Consider the following 25,483-nt stretch of genomic DNA (forward strand, 5'->3'; position numbering starts at 1 on the left):
ATCTACACTTGTAAATTCACCTATGCAATGGTGTAAATGTGCTGAACATTATGTGGGACATACAGGTCTTTGGCATGGCTTACAAACCATGTTTGTCTTCCATATACTCACAATGGCACCCTAAAATGTTATGATTTCTAAAATACAGAACCTTCACAATTTAGAATCATGTATATTCCATAAATAGGACTGCATTGAAATAATAGCATGTATCAAGGTTCCTAATACAGATAGTCCTTGACTTACCACAATTGATCCCAAAATTTATGCTGCTGAGAAATTTGTTCAGTGAGCTTTGTCTCATTTTATGACTTTTCTTGCCACATTTGTTAAGTGAATCACTGCAATTCTTAAAGTGAATCTGGCTTCCCCGTTGAGTTTGCCTGTCAGAAGATTGCAAAAGGGGATCACGTGACCCACGGGACACAGGAACCGTCATAAATGTGAACCGCTTGTCAAGCAGCCGAATGTAAAACACGTGACCGTGCAATGGTCGTAAGTGTGAAAAATGGCCATAAGTCACTTTTTCAGTGCTGTCATAACTTCGAATGGCCAATAAATGAACTATAGTGAAGCTGTATTACACTATGCTAATATTATGTAATACATCATGTGGGAATTTCGTTTTTTAATGTGCGCCAGTGTGTTCAATAAAGGTTATCTTATCTTATTAAAATAGAGGAAGAACCTTCACAATTTAGAATCATGTACATTCCATAAATAGGGCTGCATTGAAACAACAGCATGCATTGAGATTCATAACATTATATATTAATATTATGTATTACAATAAAGCGGGGAGGGGGAGGAGAGGCCGCCGCGCCTGCGCACCAACGGAGCGCGCGCTCTCCCTCCCTCCCTCTGCCTCACGCGCTCGCTCGCTCGCTCACCCGTTGGGGCTCGCGCACGAGCGCGCCGCCGCGCCTGCGCAATACCGCGCGCGGCGCGAGGTTGGTGGGGGGGGGGCGATGAGCGTCCTGCTCCCCAACATGGCGGACTTCGACACCATCTACGAACTGGAGGAGGAGGAAGAGGAGGAAGAGGAGGCGGCGGCGGCGGCGGACCAAGAGGAGCTAACGGAGGCCTCCCGGACTGTGGTGAGGAGTCAGGAGCTGCCGCGGCCCCGGGACGCGCCCGAACCCGTGGCTGTGAGGGGCGCCGGGCAGATCACCGTGTAAGGACCCGCGGAGGGGGCGAAGGCGGCGGGCGGGCGGGGCGGGGCCGCGGGGCCTGCAGGCGGGGGGGAGGAAGGCGTGCCTCTGAGCGCGTGCAGAGGGCGCGGGGTGGGGGAGGTTGGGTGGAAGGGGGAGGGTCCCTTGGGCATGTGCAGAGCGCCGGGGCCCTCAGAGGCGGCTCCCGGGGAGGAGCGGAAGTGACACACACACACACACACACACTTTTTTTTAGGGGTGAGATGAGTTGCGGAAATCTCAGGGTTCCTGAGCGTGTGCAGAGCGCCTCTCTTTCACTGAGCGCCTGTTCCTTGGATCTCCCAGGGACCCTGCCTGACAGGCAACGAGCAGCTTTTTATTTATTTTAATTGGTATTTTTATTCGTTAATTTCTGTTTTATGTATTTATTGGTTCTTCAAGTGGATACAGGCGCCCATCTCATACATTTCTGACTGTCTGGACAATTTCAGAATATTAAAATATAAAGAGAGCAAAGAAGAGAGCATCTGCACCAAAACAAATTCCTTGTGTGTCCAATCACACTTGGCTAATAAATTCTGTTCTATTCTATTCTAAGAGCAAGAGAAACCTTTTAAAACAAACTCCGGCCAATATAAAAGCATGTAGAAAGCTATCCTAAAAATAATAATAAAATTCAAACTCACCTCTGACCATAACATGCAATACAACTACAGGTAGCCCTCGACTCACAATAGTTCGTTTAGTGACCGAAGTTACAACATCACTAAAAAAGGGACTTGTGACCTTTTTTCACACAACTGTGGTAGCATCCTCACAATCACATGATCAAAATTTAGCCTCTTGGCAACTGACTCATATTTAGGATGGTTGCAGTGTCCCGGATCATGTGGTCCCTTTTTGTGACCTGACAAGCACTGGGGAAGCCAGATTCACTTAACAACCGTGTGACTAACTTAACAAGGTCAGTGATTCACTTAATAACTGTGACAAGACAGGTAGAATGGGGCACAATTCACTTGAGAAGTGTCTCAATCAGCAACAGAAATTTTGGGCTGAATTGTGGTCGTAAGTCGAGGACTACCTGTACTTGCTTTCTGGAGCACCTATGGGAAGAAGCCCAGCGGAGACCCTATGCTGAAAGGACCCCAGAGGCTTCCTTAGGGTAACCCCTTCTTTCGCATAGGGCACTTTCGCCCTTTGGGGTGTCTGTGATAGGATGGGGAAAGACACTGCCATTGCTTCCCTCTGGAAAGCCCTGGGGGGCCAACAGACAGGCAGCCCCAAACTCTACTCCAGTATTTGCAGGGCTGTGCCCCCTCCCCCTTGCCTCAAACATTTGGGCTTGAGGTTGATGCTGCACTGCAGACAAGGAGGGCACATTTTAAGATTTTCAGTATTGAACAAACATAAAACCAGAACCAGATGAGGATATCTATAAAAGGGGCTGGAGCAACATAGGAGCAGGAAGATAGGTTGGATATGTTTGCTGCCTTGAATTATTTGCAAAAAAAATAAAGGCGCAATACAAATAAACGAGTGAATAAAGGAGAGTGTGACATTGCAAAGGCTTGGGTGATACTTAGCAGAGTTACAATTCAAAAGTTGTGTACCCTATCCAAACTCTGAATCTGGGATATGATAGAAAGTGATCCTAAAGTGGCCATTTGAAAAAACATTGGGAGCTCTCCGATTGTTTATGTTCGCTTTTAATTATGAGAGGAAACCCATTTGCTGTTCATGTGTAATCATAGAATGTGTGTTAAATGCAATTGTTTGTTACAATGTCTATTTTTACATCTTGCCCTGCTTTCTATAAAGCAAACAACTTAATAATGGAAGAGAAATGTCCTTTTGTTATTTGCATTTACATTTTTCTCATAATTTAAAAACATTCTTTTAATTCTTTATTAAATGTTAACAGCTTTGTTTAAATTTTAAACTCTCTAGGCATCATTATTTGTCATTTTATATTTATTTCATTATCCGTTCAAAGAAAATTGTCATGGAAATAATTGGGAATACGGTGATTGGAATGCTCTGTTTGCTTATTATATGTATCAAATGGGATGTTTTGAATTGTGCTGAACCCGTTCTTTTTAAGAGGACATTTGCTTTCTCTTATTAAGATCTATTTGCTTTGTATATCTTCATTAAGTATTTTAATTTTTATTCTTAAATTGCATTTACCTTAAGAGATGAAAGGAAATAGTATCTTGATCTGATAGTTCTTCACTGGTCATTGACCCCTCTTTTTTAAAAAAAAACTATTTATATATAGAGTGAACTTTCTGTGTACTTAAAAAAAAAATTACCCAGAATTCATTGACTGAATTTATGATTTCCATTTCTTACCTCCCTTTCTGTGGGGTACAATATATTCTACATTTTATCTATTCCTCATTTTTGTCAGAGTTTTCCCCATATTATACTAACTATACAGTTAGTTCTTGAGCCCTCTGAATAGACCCCTCTGTGTCTCCCACTTGATTGAAACACTGCATTTATACTGCTGTGAAATCTTTGCCAGTATTTCTAGGTGTCACCAATCCTTGATGTTTGACCATACTGTTTGGAGTCTGTAGATTCATCTCCCCACAACTCAGTTCTGGATCATGGCTTGAGACAGTGCTGAAAAACTTAATTACAAAGCATGTAACTTTATTCTTCATATTGCATAAAACAACTTTGTGATAAACTAATAATAAAAAGGACAATGTGATATAGATGTGAGCAGAATATTTGAACCATATTTAAATTGTTTATGTCTTAATAAAACCACTCAATTAAAAAAAATCTGTATGCCGAGTTACATTGAGGAAAGTTTTCTCTTTCATGACCCTCCTTCTGAAAGGGTATAAATTAAACCAGAGAGCATACCTTTATCATTTTGGGGCTCATCTACATTTCTAATAACTTCATAGTCTCTTTTTTTCAAATAATTCACCAAATTAATTTGGTTAAAGCTAATGTAATCCTTAGCATCATTTGAGCAGATTCTAGTAGTGTAATAGACTCTAGCATACAATTAACAATATAATTTCATCTTTAGCATGAAATAATGTAGATAAACAATGAATTGTACAGCTAGATAGGAAAGACCAGTTTTCTAAAGGAAAGGCTGTGTTAAAAATAATGTTTTGTACAATTTTCTTCAGTTCTGTTGTTAAGCAAAATAGAATGGGGAGAAAGACAACCCCACATTGTTTCAGTCTCTGTACTGTAAGTCTCATTGGAATTTTACATATTTTACAACTCAGATGATTTTGAAGTTTATGCTTCTCTCTCTTATGGTAAGATTCTCAAATATAATTTTTTGAGAGCACCCTCTCCTGTCTTTTAAATTCCTATTATGGCCTCCAGATGTATTGATTTCTAGCCAGCGTGTTTTATAAACACGATGGCTGAAGGTGATGGGGATTTTATTCCATTGCATCAGGATAAGTTGTGTAAATTAAATTGTTCAATGTGTGCTGCTAAGGCATTAGATTAAAATGCAGGATTTGTAAAAAAAAATATTAAAAAGTAAATTTTCTCCACAACAACTCTGTGAGATGAGTTGGGCTGAGAGAAAGAGACTGGCCCAATGTCACCCAGCTGGCTTTCATGCATAAGGTGGGACTAGAACTCATGGTTTCCTGGTTTCTAGCCTGGTACCTTAACCAATAGACCAAACTGATTCTTATTTTTTTTAGCTGTACCTTTCCAAAAAGTATGTTGAAATACAATTTGATTTTTTCTTTTGCTTGAAACCCTGGTATCTTCTACTTGTTTGTTTGTTTAGTTGGTTGGTACCTTCTAGTTGTATATTATTATTATTATTATTATTATTATTATTATTATTATTATTATTATTATTATTATTATTATTATTATTATTATTTATATTTGTATACCGCCCATCTCCCGAAAGGGCGGTTCACAGCCAAAAAACAACAGAAAACATATAATACATATAAACAGCTAAAAGAATAGACAGTTAAATTCAATTGATGCCCTAAAACTTTTAAATACAAATTTAAAACCTCAATTAAACCCTTTTTTAAAAATCCCAATTTAAAAACTACGTTCAAGCTAGTCCTGCTCTTCGAAACAGCAACGTCTTCAGCTCGCGGCGGAAGGACCTGAGATCGGGGAGTTGACGAAGCCCCAGAGGGAGCTCGTTCCAGAGGGTAGGGGCCCCCACAGAGAAGGCCCTCCCCCTAGAGGTCGCCAGCCGACATTGTTTAGCTGACGGTATCCGGAGGAGCCCTCTCTGTGAGAGCGCACTGGTCGGTGAGAGGTTAATGGTGGCAGTAGGCGGTCCCGTAAATATCCCAGCCCTAGGCCATGGAGCGTTTTAAAGGTGATAACAAGTACCTTGAAGTGAACCCAGAAGACCACCGGGAGCCAGTGCAGACTACGCAGGAGGGGTGTTACACGGGAGCCACAAGGTGCTCCTTCTATCGTATATGATCCAGATGGAGAATGATTGTCATTTCCAATCACCACTGAATCAGTTAACCCTTGTTTTCAAATTCTGGCTCTTCCTTTTTGACATTGCCTGTTTCTCCAGGTATAAAGTGTGTGGTTATTTTTTCTTTCAAAGCTCTATCTTCAGCTCAATCCTTAATAGAGTCTAACATGATTACCCATTCGCTCTTATTGTTTGTTTATTTATGAACTTATTACCTGCTTCAATTAAGGTAACACACGCTGGAGTACAAAAACAACAATCACATTTGGTGCAATGAACAATAAACTACATTAATATCTAATAGCAGAGAGTATACATACTTACTTCCAAAATTACAACTAATATAATATTTCTGGCACTGGAAGTCAACAGCGCTCAAGTCCTAGTGGTCAGGAGATGAGAGCTGCCTCTGCTTCTTGAAGCTTTTCTAGATGTGGAGAATGCCTGTTTTGGGATGGGGTCGGTCATACCTCCCCAGTTGGTGGACCCTCCAGCAGGCATTCTCTGTGACCTTGGATTGCATGTGTTTTGTGTGGATTCTTACCTTAAATGAGGAGACCTCCAGATGTAATGAGATCTTTTTTTGGAAGTTGAGTCTATGATGATTTCCATTTATTATATATTTTAAAATTTTAGGTGGCGCAGTGCTTAGAAGGCAGCATTGCAAGCTAACTCTGCCCGCTGCCAAGAGTTCAATCCTGACCGGCTCAAGGTTGATTCAGTCTAGGTCTTGATAAAATGAAGTTGGTAAAATGAGGACCCAGATTGTTGGAAGCAACATGCTGACTCTAAACCTGTTTAGAGAGGGCTGTAAAGCACTATGAAGTGGTATATACGTCCTATTGCTATTGCTATAAATGTAGTGACAGATTTTATTTTCCTGGGCTCCAAGATCACCGCAGATGGGGACTGCAGCCAAGAAATTAAAAGACGCTTGCTTCTGGGGAGGAAAGCTATGGCAAATCTAGACAGTGTACTAAAAAGCAGAGACATCACCCTGCCAACAAAAGTGTGTATAGTCAAGGCTCTGGTTTTCTCAGTTGCAATGTATGGCTGTGAAAGTTGGACCATAAGAAAGGCTCAGCACCAAAGAATTGAGGCCTTTGAACTCTGGTGCTAGAGAAGACTCCTGCGAGTCCCTTGGACTGCAAGGTGAACAAACAAGTCAGTCCTAGAGGAGATCAACCCTGACTGCTCTTTAGAAGGCCAGATCCTGAAGAGGAAACTGAAATACTTTGGCCACCTAATGAGAAGGAAGGACTCACTGGAGAAGAGCCTAATGCTGGGAAAGATTGAGGGCAAAAGAAGAATGGGACGACAAAGAATGAGATGGCTGGATGGAGTCACTGAAGCAGTCAGCGTGAGCTTCAATGGACTCCAGAGGATGGTAGAGGGCAGGAAGGCCTGAAGGAACGTTGTCCATGGGGTTGCGATGGGTCGGACACGACTTTGCAACTAACAAGAAATAAATGTTAGTTTGTGTCATCAGAAAACTTGGGATGGTAGACTGAGTGAAAATAGGCCTCAAGTCATTTAAGATTTTACAATCAACTACTAGTTTTTCTTTTAAAAATGTGGATTTTGGAATGAGAAAACAGTTACAATTTCATTGCCAAATAAATTAGTATTGTATAGACAATAAATTATAGTAAGTTATTAATTGCTGAAGCAGCACTTCAATTTTGTTTATAGAGCACACATTATACACAATAAGCTATGAAAATATTGGACAATAAGTACTGTAACTAAATGCCTTGTTTAATGGAGATCCTAAATAGACATTATAGGGTGGTCAAACATCTTCACAGGCTTATTTATAGGATGTGTTTCCAAAACTACATTTGCATCCTTTTAAGTGTATTTGGATGGTGGGTAGCCCACTCATTTGGAATTAATGGGTTTTACTTGTCAAGGAAAGTTGACATTGAAGCTGGTTTTCAAGGCTGTCTCCAGAGACTATGGCACAAAAATAGACCATTTCCCTACTGAATTGATTATGTAAAAATTTCTGTTCCTTTAACTTGCATTTGTTGAGTAAAATGGAAAGAACGCTACTTAAATAGATCTTTCTATTGTGATGCGTCAGTGCTAAATCATTCACTTTCCAGTCATTTACTTTCAGTGATATTTTCTTGAATTGTCACTAAATATTAACATAGTTTAAAGAAGCAAAAATTAATTTATATTGTATGTGCCAAATTTGTTTAAAAATACTATGAAAAGGATGGCTATTAGTTTAATGTGCATGCTGTCAATAATATAATTACAACGTAATGTAATGCAATGTTTGTCATAATCTTGGCAAGTCTGACAAAGTTAAGCATTCCTATAGGAAGCTCTGATATGGCAGAGCAGCATAGCAAGGCTAAAATGATACCAATCCCAATAATTTAAAAAAATATTCCCGCTCTTTTTCCAATTTCTACACCATTGAATTGAAAGAAAGAATGGTGTAGAAAGTTGGAAACATTTTAAATTGGCTTCTTTGTTTCTGCTGAAGCGCCAAAGAAAATTTTGAGAATTTAATGCTATGCACCAAACAAGACCAAGGCTGATACAATAATTTATTACGGAGAAAATTCAATTATATTTAACTTGAAAGATGTATTCAATTAGGAGCTTCTTTTTCAATGTTGTTGCTTGAGGTTGAATTTTACCGTGTTTAGATTAGGCTGCCATTATTCTGGAAAATTCTTACCAGTTGTTTGGGAGATACTTTTTAGAAGCTAGGCACTGAAATAAGGATTTCTCTATGCAGATAGTCCTCAATATACAACCATTCATTTACAGACTGTTCAAAGTTACAATAGCACTAAAAAGGTGACCTATTGTCGTTTTTCACACTTACAACGGTCACAGCATATCCACAGTCACGTGACCAAAATCCAGGCACTTGGCACAACTGGCAAGCATTTATGATAGTTGCATTGTCCTAAGGATCATGTGATCAACATTTGTAACCTTTGCAATCAGCTTCTGACAAGCACAGTCAATGGGGGCAGCCAGAGTCACTTTATGGTCACATGATTCACTTAACAACTATGCAAAAAAGATTTAAAATAGGGCAAAACAACTGTCTTATTTAGCAACAGAATGTTGGGCTCATGAATTGAGGACTACCTATTATAGCTAGTTTTAGGGATGCATAGTGCCAAAGTCCATAATAAGGAATAAAGTGCATGAACTACTTATTAAATACGTCATCGGTTCCAGGTTTTTCTAATATTAGTGGAACACTCTGTTTTCTGAAGCTAACAGGTTATTTATCAGTTTCCAATTATAAAAGGTCCTTAATGCTGGCAAGAGGCAATATTTGGACCTCTTTGCTTCTGATTGGGAACTTTAGAAAAACCGTATTTTATATGACTTTGTACCAATAAAGGAGAATATTTGTAGCTCACATTTGTCTTTGCAGCTTCAAGAGGTTGAATCAATAAAGCATGTCCTACTACGTTTTGTATTTTATAATGCTACTGTACACGACCCTCATCAGCCTGCTTCTGAGGTCCTCAGAATAATAGGTTAATAGGGCTGCAAATTACTGTATTGCTTAGTCTCTTTTCATTGTGAAGCCAAGATACGTTTGTATTGTGACTTTAGGTTTGTATATTATTTTATATTCCTTGCAAAGTATTAAGCTGTGGAGATTACGTTTTGTGTAATGTGTATACCTCAAAATATCTACAGCAGGTCTTTCAGTCTTTTCTCTAAGTGAAAAATGAACCTTTGGGTATATAATGTGTGTCATCTATATGGTTCTTTAATCTTAGCTCAAAGCTTGCAAAGTCAAGATGACACTGCTTTGGGATCCTATCCTGGAAGGATTCTTGTTTCCCCTGATAAAACACTATACAACCTTCATCATTCTTACTAACTTGTGGAAGAAAAGTCAGAAGATGAAGTGTGTATTAAAATGTTCCTGATGAATAGTTTATGTCATAATTTACAAACTTTATTTGAATTCTACAAAGATCTGTCGATACCTGATTAATTTGATGGAATTTATTTAGACAAACATTAGGAAAGAGAAACACCCATTTACCGTATTTTTCAGAGTATAAGTCGCTCCGGACTATAAGACACCTACCTTTTTTGGTGAGGAAAACAAGAAAAAGAAATCTGCCTCTGCCTCCCAGCAATTTTGCCTCATTGCAGCAAACAGTCTGCTTTACTTTCATTTTCATTTTCAGCATAGCTTGATTAGCACAAGAAAAAAAAATCTGCTCCCAGCAATTTACCTCCTTGCAGCAAGCACCAGAGGCCTGCGTAGCAATAGGCTCTGGCAATCCCTGCAGCCTGAAACAGCTGAGAGTCGGGGACAATCAACTTGTACTAATTAGGCTGTGCTGAAGCAGAAATGGGCTGTTTCTTCTTGCTGCTTGCTGCAAGGATCTAAATTGCTGGGAGGCAGAGGCCAAAGGGTGGGGGCCAGTGGGTGGGAGGGACTACATTCAGTATATAAGACACACCCAAATTTTCACTCCTTTTAGGGGGGAAAAAGGTGCGTCTTATACTTCGAAAAATACGGTATCTTTATCTTGGTAATTTTTAAAACAACTTGCTAATAACAAGAGACTACATGTTTCTTGTTTTGATTACTCCTTGCTATATTTATTTATTTATTTTATTTTTCAAATTTATATACCGCCCTATCTCCCTAAGGACTCAGGGCAGTTCACAGGCAGTTAAAATACATATAAATACAGATTAAAAACAACAATTAAAAAACTTATTCTATTGCCCAAATTTAAAATAGTATAAATAATAAAAACCCCTTAAAACCCATAACTTTAAAATCTAATCCAGTCCCGCGCAGATGAATAAGTGTGTTTTAAGCTCGCGACGAAAGGTTCGGAGGTCCGGAAGTTGACGAAGTCCTGGAGGGAGTTCGTTCCAGAGGGTGGGAGCCCCCACAGAGAAGGCCCTTCCCCTGGGTGTCGCCAGACGGCACTGCCTAGCTGACGGCACCCTGAGGAGTCCCTCTCTGTGAGAGCGCACGGGTCGGTGGGAGGTATTTGGTAGCAGTAGGCGGTCCCGTAAATAGCCCGGCCCTATGCCATGGAGCGCTATATAAAAGGTTATTTGAATGAGGTATAAAGCCATAGCAAATTATAATCTCAAATGCAGAATAGGTATAACAAAAGTTGTAAACATTTTATCAGTTCGGTGGAAATACTTTTTGTTCTTTGTTTTTTCAAGGTTTGGCTTGAGCAACAGATTTGACACAGAATTTCCCTCTGTTCTGACAGGGAAGGTAAGTTGGAATTGCCTTGATCCTAAACCTGACTCTCTTGTCCCCTGGTTGCATTCATCAAGGAATGCTCTTAAGATGATCCATAGTGATCACAAACAAGTGTAATCTAAGATATGGCCACTGATTTCTGTGGATTCAAAAAAAATGTATTCAAGAGCAGCTTTTATGTAGATCTGCCCTTCATTTTGTTAGACTCAGGATCTGTTTCTTTTCCCCCCTCCAAACATGAGTTTTCCTTTCTTCAATTTGAGAGTTTTCCCATGAGTAGAACATGTGCAAGAAGGGACAACTACTCTTATCAGGATTTAGAATGCTTTATATAGTTCAAGTCTTCTTACAAATATTAAATGGTTGGGTAGTGTAGGGTGTGCATTCTCCTTGCTTACTTCAGTATCTCTCTCTCTCCCTCCCCCCCCCCCATCTCTCTCTCACATACACACATACACACACCCTTTAGTCTCCATTTGGCTATCAGATCACTCTCTTGTCAGTGTAGACTCCTAGCTATTGTCTGTGACAGCATCTCAATAGAGGTGGCTAGGTGGTGTTCATTTGATGTGGCAACCAAGATGGGAAGTACTCTGCCAGATTGATTGAATTTATCTTGAAAGAGTATTTTAGAAATGTTTGCTGGAATCTATTTGATGGGCATGCTACCTTATGCCGAGTGAAGCATTGATTGACCTACTCTGTGCTATTTGTGGGCAGTGACATCATCCCCAAAGACTATATAAAGATTCCCCCATATTATACAGGCAGTCCTCGACTTACGACCACAAGCCCAAACTTTCTGTTGCTACATGAGACATTTATTAAGTGAGTTTGCCCCATTTTACACCTTTCTTGCCACAGTTGTTAAGTGAATCACTGCATTTGTTAAATTGGTAACAAGGTTGTACCTTGATGAACGTATCTTTTCTTTTATGTACACTGAGAGCATATGCACCAAGACAAATTCCTTGTGTGTCCAATCACACTTGGCCAATAAAATTCTATTCTATTCTTTTTGATAGTCAGGTTGTTAAATGAATCTGGCTTCCCCATTGACTTTGTTTGTCAAAATGTAGCAAAAGGTGACTACGTGACCCTGGGACCCTGCAAATGTCATAAATATGAGCTAGTTGTCAAATGTCTGAATTTTGATCACATGACTGGGGTTGCTGCAATGATTATAAGTATGAGAAACAGTCATACGTCATTTTTTTCAGTGCTGTTGTAACTTTGAACAGTCACTAAACAAACTGTTGTAAATCGAGGACTACCTGTGCTCTCTAAGACATCTTCATTACCCAGAAAACAACATAGCAAAAGCTACCCAGAAATTGGAACGGGGCATAAACTGACTGAGAGTAGAGTGAGGTTTCTTTCTATTTTTAATCTTGCAAAAACTAGGTCAGATATAGCAAAGTTTGTGCATTTGTGTATTCTCTTAGTAGCATCTGTTCTGTTTGGCAACCGCTCTTCCCGGCCAGACATTTTGATGCAACATTAAAAATTAAGTCAATTGTTCTCAAGTGGAAGCCCAGATTACAGTATAACCATGCTTTGGTCTCTGCATTTCAGAATGCTGGTTATTATTTTTCTATTACTGTAGGTGGTGGTAATAGGTGAACAGAAATTTAAGATATACTCTTTCTTGGAAAGTAATACGTGGCTTTTTTCAACCGAAGCATATCACAAACTTTGAAAAATACTGAAAACAAGAGAAAAATTCCTAGTTATTACCTCATTTCAATCTTCAGTTTTAGGAAATTCTCACATTCCAAAGTTCCCTAACCCTTTTCTGTTCATTTAATTATTTTAATAGCACTGTAAGCTTTCAGCACTGACTACCTAGTTTAGAGTTACCTGTTCACACAGCTCAACTTTGGCGGGGCGGGGGGGGGATTCTTGTTGATAAAAATGTTAAGCTTTCAATATGGTGTTAAATGAGACTTCCATAGTTTTGTCACCTGGTGCTGTTTTGTCATCCTTAAGGGGAAAAGTCCAGCTTCCTGCTCTGATCTTGAAACAATACAGACTTTAGTGAGCAATGCAGGGAAGTGCAAGTCATAAAACCTCCCTTTGGTATTAGGATTCAGCAGAAGGTGTGATGGATAGGGCTGTGATCACCATGGTCAAAGAAAGCAGAGCAGCCTGCTGGTTTTCGGGCGATCACTTCCTCTCTTGCCTGCTGTTGTAAAACATTATGACCACATTATGACCCTTCCGTCCGCCCTCCCTCCGCCCCTTTTATGGCTGGTTGGCAAAAAGGAACTCCTCTTTAGAATTCAGGCCTGCTGATCTCTTCGGGCAGATGGATTTCTTAGAGCTCTCCTCGTACTGGGGGGCGGGCTTACCTGGTTTGCTTGATTTTTTTAAGAACAATAGCATTTTATTTACAGCATCACAGGTTGCTTAAAAAGACTCCTGAACAAAAAAAACCAACCCGTGGCATTTTTTTTACATGTCGGAATAGCTGTAGTTCCCTTTGCTAATTTGGAATGCAGCCTTTGTCATTTCTGAAATTCTTTCAGCATAAAACATTTGTGCAGAGGATACACAAAATGGCTGTTAATACGGATAGATCATCGTGTGGCCTCTCCATGGCTGCAATCTGACATGCTGTAGAATAAAGCAGAGTTCAAAAAGATGGCCCAGTAGGTCTGGATAATTCTAGGTTTCAGGTGGAAGAAAAGATTTCCTGAAGTAAAAGCATGTTAGGACTTCTCTCGGTGATTTGCTGCTTTTTCTTCTCACTTTGAAAACAGTTGAAATAGAGAGGAATTTTTAAGTAGTTCTGGCTATTTTACTTTTGGCGGGGTGGGGGGGTGTTCTCCAAGCTTGCTGCTTGGCTCCCTGATGTTTTGTTACCAAACTAGGTAACATCTTCAGCAGAGGTTTTGGGGTGAAGTGTCTTGTTCATTTATATAGGTCCTGGGCAGTCAGTAGGTCTTGTGACTGGTTGAAGACCAAACGACCATCCAGGCCCTATTTAAATGAACAAGACACTTCACTCCCAAATCCCACTGAAGATGTTGCCTAGTTTGATAGCGAAAGTCTTGGAGCTAAAAGCTTGGAGAACAGCCTCCTGCCAACAAAGGCTGCAACGTGAGTTACGAATATTCTCAACATTCTACTTTTTCTTGCTCCAGTTGGAGGTGGATGGAGTGACCAGGGATTGTGTCTTTCCCTCCTATCCTGAAGGGGATTTATGAAAAATATCCATTGTCAAGAGCGGCTGGATGTGTGTAGTCTGTATATCATCTGCTGTCTAATCTAGAGGGGCAGCCTAGAAAAACTGAAACCTATCAAATAAATAAAAAATTAAACTTCCCCATCAGAAACACTGTAAAAATGCCTTAAAGCTTAACCAATTCATTATAACATAAACTCCAACAATCTGCTAAAGGTTATGGCGTGTTCATGTGGTTTGCAAAAATGTGATGAGTTGATGGCAATATAATTTTAATAGCTATACTCCTATGATCCTTGGTTTCTATTGAAGGGATCTCCAATAAGACTATAGAGCAGAATAGTGTGTGTAGGGGGGGAGAATTAACGTAGTGTCACCAAAAGGATATCAAACAAATTCTCTTGTTTTCTTTTTATTATCCTAGTATTCCCATTCAGGTAAGAATACATGGAGATTCTGTTTCAGTTACAGACGATCAACGTATGTAGATGAATCCCTAATATTGTTCACTTTTTGTTCACCAAAGATTAGATTCAATATTAACAAAACATTTAGGCCGTTTGTGTAGGCAGGTGACAAAAAATAACCAAGCTTAAAAAAATTAGATTGATTAAAATTAATACAAATCGTACTCCTAATTAAAAAAAATGAGTCATGAGATATCCCAAAGTCCCATATATCTCATGATTTGATATCTATGGAGATTCCTAGTCATCCAGGGGCTGCTTGAAAGAGCACCTTTGGGACAACCATGGACCTGAATGACTGAGAATCTCCATAGGCAACAAATCATGTGTATATTTAGATATAGAACAGGTTTTAGTTCCCAATGCGGAGTCACCACTGGTCCTTTTTTTTTTTTCAGGTTGCCCCTGAAGAATTCAAGACCAGCATCAGTCACGTGAATGCATGTTTAAGGAAGAATCTGCCCATCACTGTAAAATGGCTCCTCTGTGGCTGTTTATGCTGCTGCTGCACTCTTGGATGCAGCCTTTGGCCCGCCGTCTGTCTTAATAAAAGAGTAAGTGCGCCAACCATATCATCACTTTCTGAGACCTTCTAACAAGAGCAGTCAATAGGGAAATCAAACATACTTAACAGTTGTGTTACTAACAAACAACAGTTGACTTAACAACTATGGCAAGAAAGGTCGCAAAATGGGGCCAAATTCACTTAGCAAACGTCTTGCTTAGCAACAGAAATTTTGGGCTCAATTGAGGTCATAATACAAGGACTACCTGTATAGCTTACTCATTCCACTGAATGCCGCTCTGGGCGGCAAACAACTATCAGATTTATTTTATTTTATTTTTTATTTTTATTTGAATTTATATCCCGCCCTTCTCCGAAGACTCAGGGCGGCTTACATTGTGTAAGGCAATAGTCTCATCCTATTTGTATATTTATATACAAAGTCAACTTATTGCCCCCCCAACAATCTGGGTCCTCATTTTACCTACCTTATAAAGGATGGAAGGCTGAGTCAACCTTGGGCCTGGTGGGACTCGAGCCTGCAGTAATTGTAATTGCAGGCAGCTGTGTGTTAATAACAGGCTGCATTAGCCTGGTGAGCCACTTCCCAGCCCAGATAAGAAACAACAAATTTTAAAAATCCATATTAATAAATATCATAAAAGCAAACAATATAGACCAGCTGCAGCCCACTAGCAGGCCTTCAGCCATTCGGAATAGGGCTGCAGAGGGAGGCTGTGCATCTGCGAGGGCCTCCCCATTTGCAGGAGCGCTGGGCACGCACGCTTTCTCCCGCTCGTACGGAACCATCCATTCTCCCCCACCCGACTAAAGGTTGGGGAACTCTAATATAGAAGAAAACAGAGGGAAGATAAAAATGACCATCTCAACAAGGTATTCAGTTTTACAACCTTGTGACTTAATTTTAAGTTTTTATATTCCATAGTTAGATAATTGTATTTATAATACGCTTTAGTTTCCTCCATTTTATTTTTTCCCCAGTTGATGCTAAATCTTAATGTATGTTCACCTAAAGTCTCTAAACCCTTTTATAAAATTGTGTATAATTCTGGTCAGTGACAGAATTAAAAAACTAATGTGATCTTGTTTTTTTCCTAGACAAGAAGATCTATTCAGAAGTTGTTAGAATGGGAAAATAACAGATTATATCATAAGGTAATACAAGGAACAGTTGCCTTATTTATGGTAGGAAATAATATATTTCATTTAAAGAATATTCTGTATGGACTGGAAAATCACAGCTCTTTTGATTAGTACTTAGAACTCTGATCTGTGGGTGTATGTGAATGGTCATCTGGTTAACTAAAAGAAATAGAAAAAGGTTCTGCTGTTTCAATTCATTTATTTGCCAGATGTATTAATTTTAAGGGATTGAAACCAATTCCTTGCTCATACCTATCGTGTGTTAGGGAGGTGAATTGTCCAAGATGACTGACTGAAGTTTCTAATGTTGTTGAAGTACTGAGAAAAATCTATACATAGACAGTGGGGTGGGTTTTTTTTGGGTTGTTGTTGTTGTTGTTTTGCTAATTAATGTCTTCCAGATCTGCAGCATTAGAATTCCATCATGCTTTGCTTGATAGGAATTGCACTCCACACGCCATACCTCAAGGGCAGACTGATTTAGAGGCTGAAACCCAGAAATAATCTTGTGCTGGGCAGCATATATAGGAGAATTTTAATAAGAATTTATTTATTAAGAATTTTAATAAGTTAAAGGGACACAGAGGCTTGTTTGTCAGTCTAAAGAGTTGTTTGTTAAGATAATGTATCTTTTTCTTCTTTAAGCTTGGCTTGCATTGGAAGTTGAGTAAAAGGAAATGCGAATCTAGCAATATGATGGAATATGTAAGTATTGTTGACGTTATCAGTATAGGTAGTTCTCAATTTACAATAGTTCATTTAGTGACCGTTTGAAGTTACAACGGCACTGAAAAAAATGAGTTATGGCCATTTTTTGCACTTAAGACCGTTGCAGCATCCCCATGGTCAGGTGATCAAAATTATGACGCTTGGAAACTGACTCACATAGATGACTGACCGTTGTAGTGTTCTGCGCTCATGTGATTATCTTTTGTGACCTTCTGACAAGCAAAGTCAAAGGGAAAGCCAGATTCACTTAACAGCCATGTTAGAAATTTAACAACTGCAGTGATTCACTTAACTGTGGCAAGAAAGGGGCAAAATTTACTTAACAGATTTTCTCACTTAGCAACAAAAATTTGGAGCTTAATTGTTGCAAATTGAGGACTACCTGTATCAGTTTCAAGGCATCACTTTCACCTTCTGATTAATTCATTCCTATCTTTAGTGACTGGAGACATAATTCTACTTTCTAGGAGTATGTATGTGATCATATATGTATGTATGTATGTATTAGAATATGCCTAGCATAGCGCAGTCATTCCTCTGAAAATAGAATCAACAGATACACCAACTTATAAAATCAAAGCTAGCTGCTAGCCAAGTTACTATTATCTTTCCAAGTTTTAGTTGCATTTTACTCATTTGCTTCCATTTACAGTACTCATGTTGTAGCAGTTCAAGTACAGTAAGAAAAGATATCTTTCTTCTCCCGCTCCCCTTCCCCTTTTTTAAATATATAATTTTTATTAAATATTTTAAGGAGGGAAGATTAAAAACTAATTGCTGTATTTTTCAGACTATAAGATGCGCCTAGCTTTTGGGGAGGAAAACAAGAAACAAAAAATCTGCCCCCCAGCAAGGAGTGTTAGGTAGGACCAATGCCCCGTCAGCTTCAGCACAGCCTGATTTAGCACGAGCAGCTGATTGTTGGTTGGATCTGCCTCTCCAAATACCACTATCAAATGTTCCAAGCACCATCGCTGCCCATCGCCACTGCCACTTATTGCCACCTCCACGCGCCCCATTTTCCACCTCCGCCCGTCCCATTTTCAGCCTGTACCAGGTGGCGGTGATGGACAGCAATGGTGGTGATGGGTGGTGGCGATCCCTGCAGCCTGGAACAGCTGATAGGTGGTATTCCAGGAGGCAGATCCAACTGCCAGTCAGCTGCTGGTGCTTAATCAGGCTGTGCTGAAGCTGACCAGGCTGTTTGCTGCAAGGAGGAAAATTGCTGGGAGGCAGAGGCCAAAGGATGGGGGCCGATGAGTGGGTGGGGCTTCGGCAACATTCACTGTATAAGATGCACAGACATTTCCACCCACTTTTGGGAGGGGTCAGAAATCGCGTCTTATACAACGAAAAATATGATAAATTAATTTAAGAAAAAGAAATCAAAGAGAAACCTAAAAATACAAGTAAGGGGACAAAAGGAATAAAAAAATAGAAAAAAGATATCAACGGTTACTTTCTTCTTTGTAACAGTTTTTGCCTGCCACAAAGTTCTTTGTTTACATAGTGGCTATATACCTTAGATTGACACATATGCACAAGGAAACCTGTACTCATTCTGAATAATGTCAAAAATGCCAGCTGATTTTCTTTCAAATTTGTCTGCACTGTTTCTGATTGTCCTTTCTTATCTTAGTTTATTAAAATACAAAATGTTTTTTCAGAATAAATATCCCTAAACTAGCTAGCATTATTTACTTCTGTTAAAATAAGTACTTATCCATAGTACTTGATTTGAACCTTTATAAGCCAAATCACAGCCTCCTCTCAGAGGGCGCCTTGTGCAGGGTTCAAGCTTATAAACACAACAGTCTGTTTTCCATTTTTAAAGCATAAATGTCTTCTGGTTGAACTTAATTAGTCTCCTCTTGCTTGTTTGCTGTTCCCTAAGTATTCTGGAATATAGAGAAGTGAATATCACCATGGCCCTGAAGGATATTAAAGGACCCATCACTTGTTTTTAGATTTGTGAATTTCAGTAGTGACTTGTAACCAAACATGTTGAAAAAGTACTATAGCACTCTTGGGATTCTGAATGAATGAGTCAAGATTTTCCTCACTCTGCTTTTATGAAAATGTGCTCAGATTTCTAGTTTATCAAATTACTTGCTGCTTTTTATATATATTAAAACTGCTAAGTAACTTTGAATTGAATTAGAATTTAGAATCACAAGGCGGGAAGGGACTCAGAGGTCTTCTAGCCCAAGGCAGGAATCCTTATTCCATCCCAGATAAATTGTGGCATGACAGAAAATTTCTCCAGTGGAATTGGTTCCACTGAACCTGAGCTACATACTACTCACTGGACTCCCATCAATAGTAAGTCCAATGTGGACATGCACAAAAGTTCAGCAGATTGTCTAACAAGTTTAATCTTGCCTGTTGGGGGAGGGTTGCTCTTTTGATGATAGATAGCCTTTGTTCTTCCTCATTAAGTAGTATTCAGGAGCTGAGCTGTTAACCTGAACAAGGAAGTATCTATCCCAAGATTTAAACCTGAGTTGTTGGTGCCACCTAGGGGAAAGTAAACACATGGAAACCAAACAACTATCCAGAAGCCAACCTCTTCTTGCAACTGAAAACTATCTCCTCAAACTCTGTTAAGAGAAGCCAAGCCCTTTTCTTCTAACATAATATGTATTGAATGACAATCTTCAGATCCTTTTCTGAAATATTAATCCGAGTAAACCAGACAGAGAGCTGAGCCCCAACGTGGCACAAAGCAATTCTCAACTCTCTGGCCGAGCACCCCAGCTTCTAAAAGTTCCTGACATTGACAGAAGAGCTGAATTGCTTAATGTGTCTTTTGTGTTTCTCCCTTTTTATAGGTAATACTCATAGAATTCTTACCAAAATACCCTATATTTCGACCTGACTGAGGAGCAGTATTACCTTTCAATGTTACCTGTCACATCCTACCTGTAGTGCCTTGTAAGGGATATTGAAGAGAAGATTATCTACTTTGCTCCGATATTGTTTTTGAAAAAGTGTTTGTCAGTAGAGTATCTTCATTGCTGTGTTACTTTTTTTAAAAAGAAAAAAACTGTTTGCACTTTCAAAAAGGTTGCGATGCTAAGGCTTGTTTGTGCACTCCCGAGGCATAATATACTTGATGAACATGGTCACTATGGAGATAATCTTATATCAGTGCTGCTTGTAGTCTTGTTCTGACATGCTGCCTTATTCATTTCCAAAACTCAGTTTTGCAAACACGCTCCCTGGATCTATGTAACCAGTGTTCTCCAGGTGTGCTGACTGGGACTTCTGGAGGTTGTAGTCCTGACACATCTGAAGGGCACCATGAAGGGAGGAAAAATTGCATCTTCGGGCACTTTGAATTCTTGACAAGAATGATCAAGGTTAGCGTACAATAATTAATATCCTACGTATCTGTATTGATGATCTGCTTTGCCCGAATGAACAGCAGTGTTATTGTCTTTCATTTGCAAAGTGGCTCATTTTCCTTTCTCTTTGCTGGAGGGTGGGGGGAAGGGGAAGGGCTGGGTATGTAAATATTACCTCATTGTATAGTATAAAGTGTGGTATTACGCCAAGGTTTACGAATTGTGATATAACGCCAATGGCTTTGCATAGATTCGTTACAATTGATGTACCTTTCAGATTGTATTGGCCATTTACGTGCCACATGGTGAAGCCATGAGGGCTTTGTAGATGCTACTGAAAGTTGGACTCAGGTGCGGTTTGTTAAGCAAACATAAAGATGCATTGTAATTCTTGCTCCATGAAATTGCTAGTAAAAAAAATTAAAGATGTAATTCCTTGAATTTATATGTAACCCAAAGACCCCAAAGCCCATGGCTTAAGCACAGCAGGCCTCTAAACAATTCTGCCAGAAAACTATTGGGACCCCTATAATGGAAGGCGATTTTTTTTTTAATGGCTTGGTGGCCTACATTTTCATGTTAATTATCAGTGTTTCTAACCATGGCAACTTGAAGATGTGTGGAAGTCCACACATCTTCAAGTTGCCAAGGTTGAGAAACACTGGTCTGTCTATCTGATGTTTAGATCATTTCCATGTCTCTGCTCTTAATATCGCATGTCTTTCAAATCTGTCGGGCTGCAGTTCCTTTTAACATTAGTAAGATTGGATCCAGCTCTGAAATTTCACAAACGTAAAGTATTACACCAAAATCTGCATGAAAGTATTTCTGAAATAGCAGGAAACTAAAACCTGCTCTCAAGGTCAGTATTTTGAGATCCTCCTGTTCTAAGGCTGTGTGCCAATAGTTTCTCATCTGGGTGCCTTTCTTGCTGTTTGATTATAATTAAGAGAGTATAGAAGTAAATAAGTTAGGATAGAGTTCCAGAAATCAAGAACCACAAAATTCATCTGATATACTGTACATCTGCTTGACTCCTGTTCTCAGTTTAGATACTGTAGTTCTTTCAGTCGGTGCTTTTTAACGATTATGTAGCTAAATCATTAGCGAATTAAGAATATTTGTGATTTCAGTTGTTTGCGTTTGCAAACCCTGTTTCAAGCACGTTTAGTCTGATGGATAGCAAGATCGGTGCATCAGAGCTCCAGTATAAATAAGCACCTTCTCATTAATTCAACTGTTGTGGACATCACAGTACATGCATCTTTTCCGTAACTTTGTACAGCATGCATGTACAGAGTTGCCCATCATGATTAGGTAAATGGGAAAGCCTCTGCTCCTGGGTGCTGTGTGCATGCATCACAAAATACCCATGGAAATATCGCCTCAAAAACTTTATTAGCAAGTTATAAATTCAACACAGTTGCCAGTTTGCAAACTGGAGCTTTGAATTACTATTTTTTTCTTCTCCAAGCTCCAGAGGAAATGTCTCGTGTGAGAACTATAGAATAATTAAAGAAAAAAAATCATCCATAGAACTTTTTGGCTGCATACCTTGGATTGTAAGGCTTGTAGACTCATAAGAGAGCTGAAGAGCAACACAAACTTTCCTAAGACAATATGACGCACGGTGCAGTTGAGCCTGTTCTTTCACAAAGTGTTAAAAATCCTGCCTTGCTGAAAAAGTTATTCTAGCATGTGTTACTTATGTTGTTGTATAGTATACATACTCCAGTTATGTTGTTACTGAGGTAAGAGCAGCTTCATTTGAGTGTTACCCCACAGATCATCCTTGTTCTCATTCTAGCAAAGTCTACTTTGATAGGTCTTCAGCACTTTCTGAAAACCCCTTGCACCTTCCAAGCCAGGTTTGCTTGGAGATTTTATGTCAATATTCTTTTAAACGTTGTGCCAAGAAACATTATGGCTTTTCCGATCCTATCAGTATCCAAATGCAACACTTAATACCTCCTAATCCAGATGTAGGAATTATCTGTCTCCACCACGACCATCCTTCCCAGCATACTAGGTGGAAGCAGCTTCCATAGGCATGAATGGGACTGACTTCCAGCTCAGCTTTTCTTTTCTTTGCAGAATTAATGATGTAGTTAAAAAAATACTTCCCATTTTACACTCTGTAGAATCCCAGCCTTTGCTTGTTAAAGGAGCCATACTTGCATCTTTTCTCAGGTATGCAAGTGCCAAATAAGATGTGTCTAATGCAGCAAATGTGGCTCAGTGTTGTTGATCGGTAAGAAATGGTTAATGTGTTGTGATACTTTTACTGTTTACCAAATTCTGCTTTGGGCAAATTTAACTTCAAAAGCCTTTACAGTACTAATTGGGGGCTTTTTTAGGAAGTGTAAGTTCCCCGTTCCTGCCCCAGGATTCATCAGTGGAATATGGGAAGCAGGTCCTTTCATTTTGCCCTAAGCTGCAAGAAAAGCTGATGAAAAGCTGCTGTTTGTTCCTGTGGTTCTTGATATGTCATTTCAAATGGTCTGGTATGTGAAGTTCTGACAGTGTTCTGTGTTGATCATGGGTGTAGATTATATAAATACGTAAAAGCCTGTAAAATAGAGCAGCGGTTGCCTTAAAAGTAAATAACATCTGAGCCCAATTCTTGAGGTGGCAAATTAATTTTAAGAGTGGTTTCTGTCATTCTGTCTTGAAAAACGCATTCAGAATTTAGGGAGCTTGTAGAAAATGTGGAAATACAGCTTCTTATTTTCTCCCATGGCTTTGTGCCAATTCTTTTCTGAAGCTCAGCAGTCCAGCTTTGAATTACTCCTTCCATGATCCCCTCGAGATGGCCGTTACAATATTTGAAATCACTTTTCTTTTTATTTTGTAGACTTCTAGTGGGGGAGGGGTGGAGAAAGTGTCTGGAATTGTTCAAACAAAGCAAAGAACTAGAGAATTGAATTCAGTTTTAGATTGTATTTCTTTGATAGAATGGAAAACCCCAAGCAGTGAGTCCTGACTTTATACCATTGATTCCTAAGAAATTTAGAGTTCATCATAAAATGTCACAGGGTTTATCATATGCATAAATGCTCTCCCCCTCCCCCTCAAAAAACTAGTTTGCTGAGAAGTAGGTTACCACATTAATGCTTTCTCTTAATTTATTCCGTCCTATATACAAAGATTGCTAATGTAGGAGAATGTTTATGGGTATAACATTCCACATGTTTTGTGTGATGAATAGATTGGTCATTAGTTTTACCTATTGTGCAAAATTGGGAAACAAAGATAAGTACGAGAGTAGTGTAATTCTTGCACACTTCTGCAAAAATCCAAATGAATGAAACATCCCTCGTGCCAATGTATTATGTTGTAAGCATTCTTTATTCTGTCTCATTCCAAACCTCAGAAAAGTTTTCAATAAATTTATCACTCTAATAAATTTAGCCATCCATTTTCTTGATTAAATTGATTAAACACACAATGTGTATGCTTAACTGTGAATATTATTAATTACATTAGCCTGAAAATATTAGCATTGAGCAATAAGATCTTAAGTGTTGATATTCAGTGTAAATATTTAACAATTTAGGAAACAATGTTGTATAATACATTCATATTTTGCAAGTTTTGTGAATTTTTGTTTATGGCTATAACCATAATTCGTAAATCATGAAGCTTCCTTGTTAATCTGTATACATTTTAATTATGATTGCTTACACTTTATGAAGTAATAGCCACTTTTTTTAATAGGACCTCATGCCTTGAAGATTTTGTAAAAAAAAATAAACGCTTAAATAACTGTTGTGGGTATAATTTCATGATATACAGCTATACATATATATAGCTTTCCACATGGGAAATAGCTCATTTGCATTTCACTTTTGAACAAAAGCACACTTTTCTAAGTTTGTTTTCTCAGCACCTTTAAGGGCTTCAAGCTATATCTAAAGAACAATTTAGATACTGATATTTTAGCCACACGCTTCCCTTTAAAGTTGTGGATGTAGTCCCCCAAGAACCTGGCTTATGGTGGCTTTGGTTCAGTTTGAATCCTGCAAACAATTCCCCTTCCCCCTTCTATGGAAAAGCAGAATCAAGCCTTCCTAAGTATTTTGTGTGTTCTTGAAGAAAAACATTCAGGCAGCCACAGTGGCCTCCTTCCCATGGTCAACATCCAAGAATCTGTGGCATCTTTATTACTCCATGGGATGTGCAAGACTAATCAACCATGAGATAAACCTGGCTTATCCAGGTTTCACCTCTGGAACCAGCATGAGGAAAGACTGGAGCTGCAAGCACAACATCTGGAAGGTGATGCCGCCTGAGCCTGAGGTACCGTGTTTCGCTTGCAGAAGATCAACACCTTTTTCATGCTTGGTGCAGAGCTGAACCTGGTTCTCCCACATTTAGCCTGATACTCTCACAAGTTCTTCCCACAACCACCCACCTTCCTATGAAATTCCCATGATGCGCAGCCAACACTGGAGTGGTTGGCCAGCTAGAGATCCAAGGAAAGCTAGTGCACCAGGAGGTGGAAGAACATCTAGATTTAGTCCCAGCTAGAGACTTGAACCTGGTCTCGATTATTAAGTTGTTTTAGTACCAAGACATGGTATGGCACCTGTAATGTTATACTCACTTGTTGAGTAGAAATTTCTTCCGTGGTAGAATCTGAATTTGGGGTGTAGAATTAATTGGCCAGGCCAATGTAACATCCAGCTCATTGGTAGGTTAGTTGATCAGTTGCAGCATCTCCTACTGTGTCTCACCTTTCCAGCAGATTCTGAAGCGGAGGGCCTGGGGCTTCACTCATGCCCCAAACCAAGCATAGGGCACCCCCATGGTCCCCCAAATCTCAGTGCATCTTCCCTCCTGAATTTCAAGTCAGGAACTGGGCTTGGCAGACTTCTGCCTGCTTTGGTTTGATAAGGTTTGGCCTCTTCAAATATAGGTGTTCCTTTACTGACAATCACAATTGAGCCCCAAATTTCTGCTGCTAAGTTCTTGCCACAGCGGGTAAGTTAATCATTGTAATTGTTAAGTGAGTAACGCAGTTGGCTTCCCCATTGACTTTGCTTGTCAAATGGTCTCAATATGAGACCGTGTTGTCCCAGGAGAGTGCCACTGTCGTAAGTGCTTGCCAGTTGCCAAGCATCTGAATTTTAATCACATGGCCATGGGGAAGCCACTGAAAACTGACCATCGGTCACTTTTTTCAGTACCCTTGTAACTGAACGGTGGCTAAATGAATAGTTTAAGTCAAGAACT

At 39.4% G+C, this 25,483-nt stretch overlaps 1 protein-coding gene across 2 annotated transcripts; it reads left to right on the forward strand.

The window, feature by feature from the left end:
* The first annotated feature begins 929 nt into the window (after positions 1-929).
* CHIC1 (cysteine rich hydrophobic domain 1) lies at positions 930-24,014 on the forward strand. 2 transcript variants are annotated; one of them, XM_058196989.1, is made up of 7 exons: positions 930-1,174; positions 10,807-10,861; positions 14,902-15,057; positions 16,128-16,184; positions 16,818-16,877; positions 19,063-19,223; positions 19,733-24,014. In XM_058196989.1, exons 1-6 carry the CDS (start codon positions 969-971, stop codon positions 19,183-19,185), a joined length of 657 nt encoding a protein of 218 aa, XP_058052972.1. In that variant the 5' UTR covers positions 930-968; the 3' UTR covers positions 19,186-19,223; positions 19,733-24,014. The 2 variants fall into 2 exon arrangements, with proteins under 2 accessions (XP_058052972.1, XP_058052973.1); XM_058196990.1 differs by lacking the exon at positions 19,063-19,223 and having other exon boundaries at positions 939-1,174.
* Positions 24,015-25,483: the final 1,469 nt, after the last annotated feature.

The sequence above is a fragment of the Ahaetulla prasina genome, chromosome 11, assembly GCF_028640845.1.
Source record: "Ahaetulla prasina isolate Xishuangbanna chromosome 11, ASM2864084v1, whole genome shotgun sequence".
Lineage (NCBI taxonomy): Eukaryota > Metazoa > Chordata > Lepidosauria > Squamata > Colubridae > Ahaetulla > Ahaetulla prasina.

What these genes read in the sequence shown, in the direction of transcription:
- CHIC1 (XM_058196989.1), top strand. Translation starts at nt 969, where the DNA reads ATGAGCGTCCTGCTCCCCAACATGGCGGACTTCGACACCATCTACGAA. An exon ending in CCTCTGTTCTGACAGGGAAG is followed by an intron (nt 10,862 to 14,901) that starts GTAAGTTGGAAT and finishes TTTTTTTTTCAG; the next exon opens with GTTGCCCCTGAAGAATTCAA. An exon ending in ATAACAGATTATATCATAAG is followed by an intron (nt 16,185 to 16,817) that starts GTAATACAAGGA and finishes TTCTTCTTTAAG; the next exon opens with CTTGGCTTGCATTGGAAGTT.